This window comes from Miscanthus floridulus, chromosome 16, assembly GCF_019320115.1.
Source record: "Miscanthus floridulus cultivar M001 chromosome 16, ASM1932011v1, whole genome shotgun sequence".
Lineage (NCBI taxonomy): Eukaryota > Viridiplantae > Streptophyta > Magnoliopsida > Poales > Poaceae > Miscanthus > Miscanthus floridulus.
Genome location: NC_089595.1, coordinates 32,121,154 through 32,131,732, shown reverse-complemented (window position 1 = coordinate 32,131,732; position 10,579 = coordinate 32,121,154). Strand labels below are relative to the sequence as shown.

General features: G+C 45.0%; 1 protein-coding gene across 1 annotated transcript; it reads left to right on the top strand.

Annotated features, from left to right (window-relative positions):
* The first annotated feature begins 2,889 nt into the window (after positions 1–2,889).
* On the top strand, positions 2,890–7,555 carry LOC136512442 (phospholipase A1 PLIP3, chloroplastic-like). Its single transcript, XM_066506404.1, has 5 exons — positions 2,890–3,622; positions 4,243–4,782; positions 4,924–4,983; positions 5,399–5,815; positions 6,218–7,555. Exons 1-5 carry the CDS (start codon positions 3,026–3,028, stop codon positions 6,698–6,700), a joined length of 2,097 nt encoding a protein of 698 aa, XP_066362501.1. The 5' UTR covers positions 2,890–3,025; the 3' UTR covers positions 6,701–7,555.
* Positions 7,556–10,579: the final 3,024 nt, after the last annotated feature.

Genomic DNA, 10,579 nt, shown 5'->3' with positions numbered 1-10,579 from the left:
AAGTGAACCTCGAGAGAAAATCACCGTGTCAACATTATCTTCATCATCTTTCTCGGTGGTTTGCATTCCGCGCAACACAAGCTTGTATTACTTTTATTTACATTGTGCTTGTGTAGTTGCTCTTGTGACTAGTTTATCTTTAGTAGCTTGCTAGTTATCTTCTTGCTTGTGTAGCATAGAAGTAGCTCCGTTGCGTGGCTAATTTGGTTTTAGTAACCTTATTAGTCATGTTGCTTAGTTTGTGTAGCTAAGTGATTTATGCTATCTATTTTGGCTTGTGTAACCTTGTTATTGAGCATTGCTAGTGAGCTTAGGAGCTTTGTGCTTTTGCATCACTAGTATGTGTAGTAGCTCCCTGGTTGCTAAAGTACCAGTGTATAGGTTTGTGTGGCTTTGCTCTAGAATTAACTAGGTGATCTCTAACTACCCTGACATCTTTGTTGCCTAATTAAAATCTTTATAAGGTGCTTGTGAACTTAGAGGGATGTAGTCTTGGCTAGATCGATAGTTTTAATTTCGTATTTATTTTGGCTAACCGGCATGATTTAGAAATAACTATTTATCTTACTGTAGTCCGACATCCCGACCCTGTAAGCTTCCTCCCTGCGGCCACATTTTACGCCAAATCACCTGCCTCTCCCCTTCTGACCAACAGTGCATCATAGCGCTTGCAGGGTTCGGTTGCCTGACATCTCATTTGTCCATGTGCACATCCTGACGCGATTTGGCCATTAGGGCAACCTCTTGCCGCCAAGCGCCTAGGTACAACTTACTCATCCTTTGACCTCCCTATCCCCTGCCCCCTTCGTTGCTTGACTTGGGAACTATAATTTGAGGATTGGATTTGAGAAGATGTGAATTTGGTAGGAGTCGGTCGTATGGCCGTAACTGTGAAGGCCAAGAGAAGGGTAGTGTGATTTTAACTTTTGAGTGGAGGAAGAGCAATTTTACTACTGCAATAGACAGAAATAGATCTCTAGTCAATGGCACTTAATTTAATGTATTTTGACGATAGTAAGGAAATGCAAATTTCAAAAAGTGGCATCTAACATGTTTTTTTATGTTGAGATGCACGCATAAGAGTTGTTTTAAATTTAGTCAAATCAATTTTGGGCTAACGTGATGTTTTATGCTTACAAGCCATTCTACTAGAACTATGCAATCTGTCAGAAATATCCTTGTTGTGAGACAAATGACTTGAACTCAAGTATCTTGGTTTACCTACACCATAAGTAGAATGAAATGGGATTTTTTTTTTACCCATTGAAGATCATTTAGTTTTGAAACTCACAATTACCTTGCGAGTCCTTTGGCAAACATTCATAGGTTGAATAGTGATCAAGGCAGATCATTGATTAAATTGAAACATCATGTACCGCCCGCTTTATCAGTTCAATCTGTAGATATCTAGCGATCAAGTGATACATGACTTGCTATTAAGAAAGAACACTTGGAGCTTATGGTTATTATCGAAACATCAGTCATATCATTTTTAACAGGACTACTTCCCTCCGACCCTAAATAACTATTGTTTTTTTTCTGTGCTGTAAGTTTGACTAGATTTGTAAAAAATACGTGCAATATTTTTATCTCTAAATAAATTTATTATGAAAATAGATTCAACGATCTATCTAATGATATTAATTATATACCACGGATATTAATATTTTTTAATATAAAATTGATCAAAGTTATTTTTCGAAAAGTAAGAACAACAGTTATTTAGGGATGGAGGAAGTAGGCGTAATTTAACCGGTTAGGCTTTTTGTGGTGAACTCTCCAACTTAACATAGCAGCTCCTACTTAGGACTAATTAAATTTTAGTATTAGCTGTTGCCCTCATTGATAATAAGACGACTATTGTGACTTGAGAGCATATTTAGCTGGCAACTAATAAGTTTTTCAAACTTAACCTTAGGCAATCACGTTTATATTTTAGTCCCGTATTTGGTTGCTGCCACAATTTAGTCCGTGTGACTTCTTAACGTGTTTACTTAACTTATTGTCGTTGACTCATTTCTTTAACTCGCCTCATATGATGTGGCCATTTATCTTTAAAAAACCTTGGCAAGACAAGTTATCCGTTTAGTAGAAGGCGTGGCAAAATAAATATAGCTAAATAAATATATCTTCCCTCGATCTCAAAATCTGTCGGGCTCGTTTGGATCCTAAAATTGAATTCATTCTAATAAATCATAATTTAGTCATATATTAGTTAAGCTAATATGATTGCATATATGAAATATATTTATATACTATTGTTAGCAATGCAAGAGATATGCTTATATGTTTCATTTTTATTATAGGAAAGCGAGTTGGAGAGCTTGCTATAAGTTAGAGAGTAGAAGCATAACATGGTGATCTATAGAATCAATTTTTATTTTTTCGTCCTATAAATTTGAGATAAGCTTTATGTGATCTTTGAAAAGTTATGGAATTTCAAATTCTAAACCAAATAACCTACTTCATTAAGTAGATTTTAATTCCTCCAAAATAAAGAATCTAAACGGCCCCTCAACTAATCTATGTAGCCATTCCGATGCAACTATAGTTATGTCTTTTTCTCCTCTAACATATTGCTGTAGCAGAAGCAAGACACACAACTTTACTGCTGCCAGCTACGGATCCGTATATACAGGTCAGGATACAGTACGCGATCCGTAGCTGCCGTCCCTAGCTTTTTGACTGTTGATTGAGAGAGAGGGAAACAACACGAAGCCGTAACGCCACGTCACCACCACCAGTGACCGTGACCCCCACGGAATGGTCACCATGAGTAAATCCACGTGCGCAATCAATCCTAATCCCTGTGTCATACTACTACTCCCCGTATATAGCCACTCGCACCCCCTCCGCGCCACGTTTACTATTTCTTCTCTTGCACTCGGATCCTTTGCGCCACCGAGACGAGACTCGCAAATTCTTCCATCCCTTTCTTTTACCTCCCATTTCCCCTGCCCGTCCGGTTTGATCTCACCGCCCAAATAATACGGACGGTGGACGGAGGCGCCACCCAGACCAACCCATGGACGTCCTGAGATTCGTGCCCGGCGGCGTCAGGCCGCCGCCGCTGCCAACCTTCGCGGCGCCGGTATCCGCCGCGCCTGCTCCCTCGCCGCACGCCGCTGCCGCTTCCCCGGCCCCCGGGTTCCACTCCCCGCTGCTGGGCCTGTGGCCGCGCCGCCGCGGTGGGGGCGCCGAGAATGCCCTGGGCGCCGCCGCGGCTGCTGAGGCGGCGGCGGGCGTCGAGGAGGCGAGGGATCATCGCCGTCGCAGGCGGGCGGTGGACGCGGAGGACGGCAGGGGCGGCGGCGGCGGCAACTGGGTGCTGCAGATACTGCGCGTGCAGTCGTCGTCGTCGGCGGCGGCGGCGCCGTCGCCGCCGCCATCGCCGTCGCGCGACGAGGGGCCGGACGGGAGTAGTAGCCAGCGGTGCGTGGGGAGGTGCGGCGCTGGACCGGACACGGACAGCGAGGAAGGCTGCTCGGTGGCTGACGCGGAGGAGGAGCTCGATCGGGCCGCGTTTTCGAGGTTGCTGCGGAAGGTGTCGCTCGCGGAGGCCAAGTTGTACTCCAGGATGTCCGGGCTCTGCAACTTCGCTTACATGGTCCCCCGGATCAAGGTAAGGACAGACGCGATAAGGACCTTTCCTTTCGTTCGATTTCGTGGTCACTTCTGTTAATTTGTCTTTGATCATGATCATGCGGGGAAAGGTCTCCTTCTGATTGGGTTGAATTGTTTTGATCTTTTTGTTTCATCGAAGAATTACTAACGTTGCATTTCGGCTTAATTAGAAATTGTGAAGTTCTTAAATCTTCTCAGTTCTAAGATCTGACTTTTGTTTAGCACCAGATTGTCCTTTAATAATAGAAGAAATAAATGAATCAGGCTAAGTTTTCTTGTTCCGCCTGAAATACCAAAATAAGAAGATCTTTGACTCAGCTAACCACGTGCCTACGGCTTCTGGAAATGCTAGATATTCTGACTTTTCCACGATTCACTTTGTTTGCCTAAGTTCGGGCCTCTGCTTTCTGGTATTGTCAGCTAATTCTCCTGTTTGTGGTTATAATTCGAAGCTAATTCTTCTAATATCAATTTGAAATTTGGACTTTGTTGTAATATATACTCTTACTCAGGACAGCATGTTTAATTTGTTACTAGCTGTCTAATTTGCATCGTATAGATAGATATTCCTGTGTCCTGGTTCTCATATTTTTGGCTGTTACTTCTTCACCGTCTCAGCCAAGGTATCTCCAGAAGTACAACATGACGTTTGTAACATCGTCAGTTGAAGAGAGGGCAAAACTTCCAAATCCTTGTAACCAGGAGGATCAAAATCCCAGTGACAGGAAGAATGCAAACATAGGCACGCCGTCCAGACATTCAGATGAACAAGAGTCAACATATGGCGCTAACTCTGAACATGAGAGAATGCAGGAGCACCAAAGTGGCCAAGGGATAAATCCATTGGCAGCTTACCGAATTGCTGCATCTGCCGCTTCCTATATGCAATCTCGAGCCATGGAAGTTCTTCCCTTCGGTTCTCAGAATGAGGGTAGGCGAGATCGTACTATCCAGGCCATTGTAAATGCGCAAACTGAAGGTCTGACTATGGACGAGGCTTCGTTTGTGGCCACAACAAATTCAATGACCTCAATGGTTGCTGCAAAGGAGGAAACAAAGCAGGCGGTTGCAGATGACCTGAACTCTTCAAGATCTTGCCCTTGTGAATGGTTCATTTGTGATGAAAATCAAAACAACACAAGATATTTTGTGATTCAGGTAGAGCAAATAATGGCCAGTGTTATATGTGAGGCTCAGAGAAAACTGTTTAGTCATTTTTCCTTTTTTTTCAGGTAAAACTAGTACCTGCCATTAGCTTTATAGCCTGATTGGTCCTTGTTCTTTTATTTAAATTTGCAGGGCTCAGAGACAATTGCTTCATGGCAGGCAAATCTTCTGTTTGAACCAATTAAATTTGAGGTACTTTGTAAGTCATCTCAAGTGTTTGAAATTTCTGGTTAAATTGATTTACAGTTTCATGTGTCTCACATTTTACAAGTCATCTCAAGTATATGATGGAGCCTAGAAAATATTTATCAATTGCATCCTGTTCTGCCCGACTATCCAATAATAATGGGTATTAAATGAATACTTCTATAAATTCAGTCTAGTTCTGTGATATTAGATTCTGGTTTGGGAACCTTATACTACACATCCCTTCTCGCTTTTTCACTTCAATAGTAGAAGCCTTCCCGTAATCTTTACGGAAGGGCCCCATAGGTTTAGTGGCTCACATTTATCATCATGCAATGATTTCTCATGACATGCAGCATATCTTGTGTTAACAGAAGGAACTCTTGCCTTATGTAATTCCATAGTTTCGTTTTTCAAACAGGGTCTTGACGTGCTCGTTCACAGGGGAATATATGAGGCTGCCAAAGGAATATACAGGCAAATGCTGCCATATGTCAAATCTCACTTAAAGAGTCATGGTGAATCTGCAAGGTTACGATTCACTGGGCATTCTCTTGGTGGAAGCCTGGCTTTGCTTGTGAACCTGATGTTCCTAATAAGAGGAGTAGCTCCAGCTGCTTCTTTGTTACCTGTCATAACATTTGGTTCACCATCTGTCATGTGTGGTGGTGATTACTTGCTTCAGAAGCTTGGTTTGCCAAAAAGTCATGTGCAGTCCATTACCTTGCACCGGGACATTGTTCCTCGAGCATTTTCTTGTCACTACCCGGATCATATTGCTAGCATTCTGAAGCTTGTCAATGGAAACTTCCGCAGTCACCCTTGCCTTACGAACCAGGTAAATCCATATATTTGCTAGCCAAATTTCATTGCTCTTATCTGCATCATAGAATCTTTGCTATCTGAATTTCATATTCGATATTTATAGAACCTGGATCATAGAATGTTAATTATCTGAATTCCCTATTTGATAGAAAATTATGCATTGTCATAGAGGCAATTATGGTGGACATGTTGAATACACCAGTACATTATAGCGGTTAACTTTCTCAAGTCAGGGTGGATTGTATTTTTGCAGAGGAAAAATCATTGATCAAGTATAGCCTTTGGGCACCTTTGCTGTGGCTGCATTCTATTTTCCTTAGTTACTGTCATTTATCTCTGCTGTGACTTCGCTGTTGCAGTTTTGACCTAAAGAGGTATAGTAGGTATAACCCATTTTACTGTGACTTAATTGCAGAAGCTGTTGTATGCTCCTATGGGTGAGGTGTTCATATTACAACCAGATGAGAAGTTGTCCCCCCATCACCACCTTCTTCCAGCAGGCAGTGGCCTGTACCTCATTGGCGGACAGGCAGTGGATTCAGATACTTCACCCACAGTACTGCGATCTGCATTGTCTGCCTTTTTCAACTCCCCGCACCCCCTTGAGATCCTCAGGGACGCTTGTGCCTATGGTCCCAAGGGTACTGTCTACAGAGACCACGACGTGCACTCGTATCTAAGGTCCATACGAGCTGTGCTGCGGAAGGAGATGAGGGTGGAGAAGGAGAGACGACGGCGGCTCCTGCGGTGGCCCATTGAGGTGTATGGTGCGCTCGCCACCATAGACCGGAGGCATGTGCTGAGGCAGCTCCGGAGGCATGCGCACTTGCTGGTCGTTTTCTTGTTGCCGGCAAAGCTGCTCTTGCTGGGCGTCCTGTCAGTCATCCGGCCCAACTGACCAGTGTGTTTGTACATTAGATTCATCTTTTTTTTTTCTTTAACTCATTCGATTCATTTATTCATGCATGATTATTGTTGTAGCCAACTAGCCAAGGCTGATTTGGCAGAGCTCCCAGGTAAATACAATAAAAAGTGCATTGCAGATTGTAAACTTGTTGGCTGAGCATAGTTGAGATGGGCACGAAACTATACATGGCCAGCCAGCTGTTTAACATGGGTTGCTTAGAAGCAACTGACTGGTTGACGTTACGTATGGGTTTTCCTGGAAAGTATGTTGTCCCAGTCACTCATCTGTATCCTCTGAATTCAAAGCAAGGTAGGCAAGCCACGGATCTTATTAGGCGGTTCTTGCTTGAAGGCCACGAGCCTGCTACTGCTATCTTGGCACTAACTGGTTGCGTCTCATTCTCGCTTTGTCATCGTCCTCTCTCTTGTCTCTTGGTGGTAAGCCTAGTCTACCTGGACAAACAATGCCTAGCCGAGCAAGGCATGGCAAGAAAAGATGGATTTGTTTGCCTGTTTTGTTTGCTTCTTGCCAGGTGGCATTTCATCTTTTTCTTCTCCCAATTTTCTCCTCTTCCGTGGTCAAATAACACAATTGACAACTGCTCTCTCCATTCTTAGGGCTCGTTTGGTGTGGCTCCCACACCGGCTTCTCCACGGGTTCAGGCACCGGAGCCGGCAGACGCAGCACCTGTGAGAAGCACTTCTGGCGCTAGATGGGAGGAGCAAGAGCCTTTTACGCGAGAGGAGCCGTAGCCCAGAAAAGTAGCTTTGTCTTGGAGGCTTCGACTCCGACAGAGCAGCCGCGGCGCGAAGTCCCCCCAAACGAGCCCTAAAATATAAAATGTCAAGAGTTTATAGAAGAATGTACTCCTGTATTGTTAACATTCATAATACTAAATAAATATACTATAAGAATGTCTAAGGATCTATTAGATGCGTTTTGATTAGCTAATTGTTACTCCGTAGTTAGCTAATTTTTAGCCGTAGCCCATCTAAACAGGGGCTAATAAGCTTTCAATTGGTTGTTAGCTAACTGACCAATCTCTGCTAATTTGGGCTATTTTTTAGCCTCGGCTAATGACTAGCCCTAACTAATCCAAAGATATGCTCTAAATCTAATTCCAAGAAAAAAGTGATTATCATTTTTTTGAGTTACAGAGTACAACGTAGACGTCCACAACACACGCATACTCATCCTTATGAACACACGTATATAAACCCTGCCCTTATGAGCACTTTCGAAGGGAGATTCACGAAGTCACCATAGACGCATCGCTGTCGACGAGGACGTCGCCTACCACCAAAAACATAACACCGTTAAATCCTGAAATAAATTCAGAAAAATGCGAGTACCCATGCCAAGTCGAGGACTTGAACCCGGGTAGGTAGGTTCTACCACAAGAACCCAACTAACTGATCTATGATCAGTTCGCAAAGCGATTACCGTATTTGTATATGTGTTCCATTTGTCTTAAAATGGAGCTTAAAATTAGAGTCCGTACTGTGCCTAGAAACTTTTCCCATTTTTCTTTTTTTTTTCTTTGAGAACAGCCGGAGCTTCATTCATTGATCGTGAACATGGTTACAATCGTTTTCTATGATACCCCATAGGCCCGGTGGTGGTAAAAGCCACTCCACCGGATGTGAACGGGATACAAGCTTTGCATATTCATGAACTAAACTATTACAAGATCTACTAGAGAATATCAACGGGAAATCATCTACTTCGGCTAAAGTCTTCAATCTACTGTAGGAGAGGGCCGACTTCAGATAGGCGCCGACGTTGCTCCCACAGGTTCACAAGCACCTGGCAGTCAGTCTCCAAGACCAGACGCTGCACTCCTCGGTCTAGGGCGTACGACGTCGCTTCCGAGGACAAAGCATTGAGGCAATGGTCATACCACCGCTCTCTACCCCCGCAAACTCGCCCCCCCTTCATCTCTGAGAACCATTCCAGTTGCTCCCCATCCTTCCTCCGCGATAAAAGAGGCGTCGACATTGCATTTGGTCCAGCCCGGCGGTGGACGTTTCCAATGTTGCAGCTGTGAGCCTGTGATGCTATTAGGATCATCTAGGTGCAGATTTGAGTGTGAATACATTACTGGTTTAGTTCAATTCAACCTATAACTTGATACAGAGAGGAAGACAGTCAGAGAGGGAGATGTAGGAGTGGCTAACCGTCGGCTTTGGGGAGGATGAGCCATACATGTCGAGGTCCAGTCGGTGGCGTCGTCCAACGGCGGTGGATCCGGTGGCGGCGGCGTCGAGGTAGAGGACACAGTTGAGTCCGGTATGGTGTAGACGTCCGGCGTGGCGCAGAGGCGGTGGTGGCGCTTCCCGTCGCTGGCAGCACCCCTCTCGATCGGTCTAGGTTTAGAAAGTAGGTGGGGCGTCTAGCAGCTTAGGTGAACCTCGTATCATGTGCCCTAGCCCCCACCTCACTCTATATGGTGCTGCGCGATGGGGGCCCACCAACCTTGGTTTGGTTGGATGCCCCTGATCAGGGCACTGGATCAAGGCCCGACTCAACCGTTGAGCCGATGAAAGCTCTAGTTTGGTTTTGGTGAATTGATGAAACCCTAAGTGCTAACCTAGTTTATCAAGTGATCATGAGATAGATAGCACACTCCAAGTGGTGAAGTAAATGAAGATCATAGTATGATGATGATGATGCCATGATGATGATCAAGTGCTCGGACTTGGAAAGAAGAAAAAGAAAAACAAAAAGCTCAAGGCAAATGTATAAACCATAGGAGCTATTTTGTTTTGGTGATCAAGACATTTAGAGAGTGTGATCACATTTAGGTTTGATAGCTGTACTATTAAGAGGGGTGAAACTCGTATCGGAATGCGGTTATTAAAGTGCCACTAGATGCTCTAACTCATTGCATATGCATTTAGGATCTAGTGGAATGCTAACACCCTTGAAAATGTTTGTGAAAATATGCTAACACATGTACACAAGGTGATACACTTGGTGGTTGGCACATTTGAGCAAGGGTGAAGAAGTTAGAGGTGAAAAGGAGTTAGTCTCGCTGGTCACAAGGTGACCGGACGCTGGTCCCAGTGGAACCGGCGCATCCGATCAGTTGTAACAGCAGAGATGCTGGCGTCGGTCAAATGACCGGACGCCGGGTCGCTCAGCGATCGAACGCTGGAAGGGTGTGTCCGGTCCTGTTGTCGGGCAGTGCACAGAGGCTAGGGTCTCTGACCGGACGATGGCAGGGTCCGGTCGTGCATGACCGGACGCATCCGGTGGGCGAAATGCATTTCTAGAACCTTACTGGAAACGACCGGACGCTGGTGTTTGAGCGCCCGGTCAGTTATAGCGCAACGTCCGGTCAACTCAAGTGACCGTTGAGTTCGGGACACGTGGCTGTCGTCGGGCGACCGGACTCTGAAGTACAGCGTCCGGTCAACATGACCGGAGCGTCCGGTCAGCCCGCGTTGTGCCCAGTGAAGGGGTACAACAGCTCTTTTTCATTGGGGCTTCTATTTAAGCCCCATGGCCGGTTGAAGCTCACACCTTTGGCAATTTTCATTGACATAGCAACCTTGTGAGCTTAGTCAAAGTCCTCCCACTCATCTCCATCATTGATTCATCATCTTTGTGAGATTGGGAGTGAATCCAAGTGCATTGCTTGAGTGATTGCATCTAGAGGCACTTGGTGTTCGTGTTTCGCTGTGGATTTCGCTTGTTACTCTTGGTGGTTGCCGCCACCTAGACGGCTTGGAGCAGCGAGGATCGTCGAGCGGAGGTTGGTGATTATCTTCGGCTCCGATCGTGGTGATTGTGAGGGGTTCTTGATCTTTCCCCGGCAGAGAGCCAAAAGGTACTCTAGTGGATTGCTCGTGGCTTGTGTGATCCTCA

Bases quoted from the DNA above. Each gene is read 5' to 3' on its own strand.
- LOC136512442 (XM_066506404.1), top strand. From the start codon at position 3,026: ATGGACGTCCTGAGATTCGTGCCCGGCGGCGTCAGGCCGCCGCCGCTG. The intron at 3,623-4,242 runs GTAAGGACAGAC...TCACCGTCTCAG, and splicing joins ACATGGTCCCCCGGATCAAG to CCAAGGTATCTCCAGAAGTA. The intron at 5,816-6,217 runs GTAAATCCATAT...ACTTAATTGCAG, and splicing joins ACCCTTGCCTTACGAACCAG to AAGCTGTTGTATGCTCCTAT.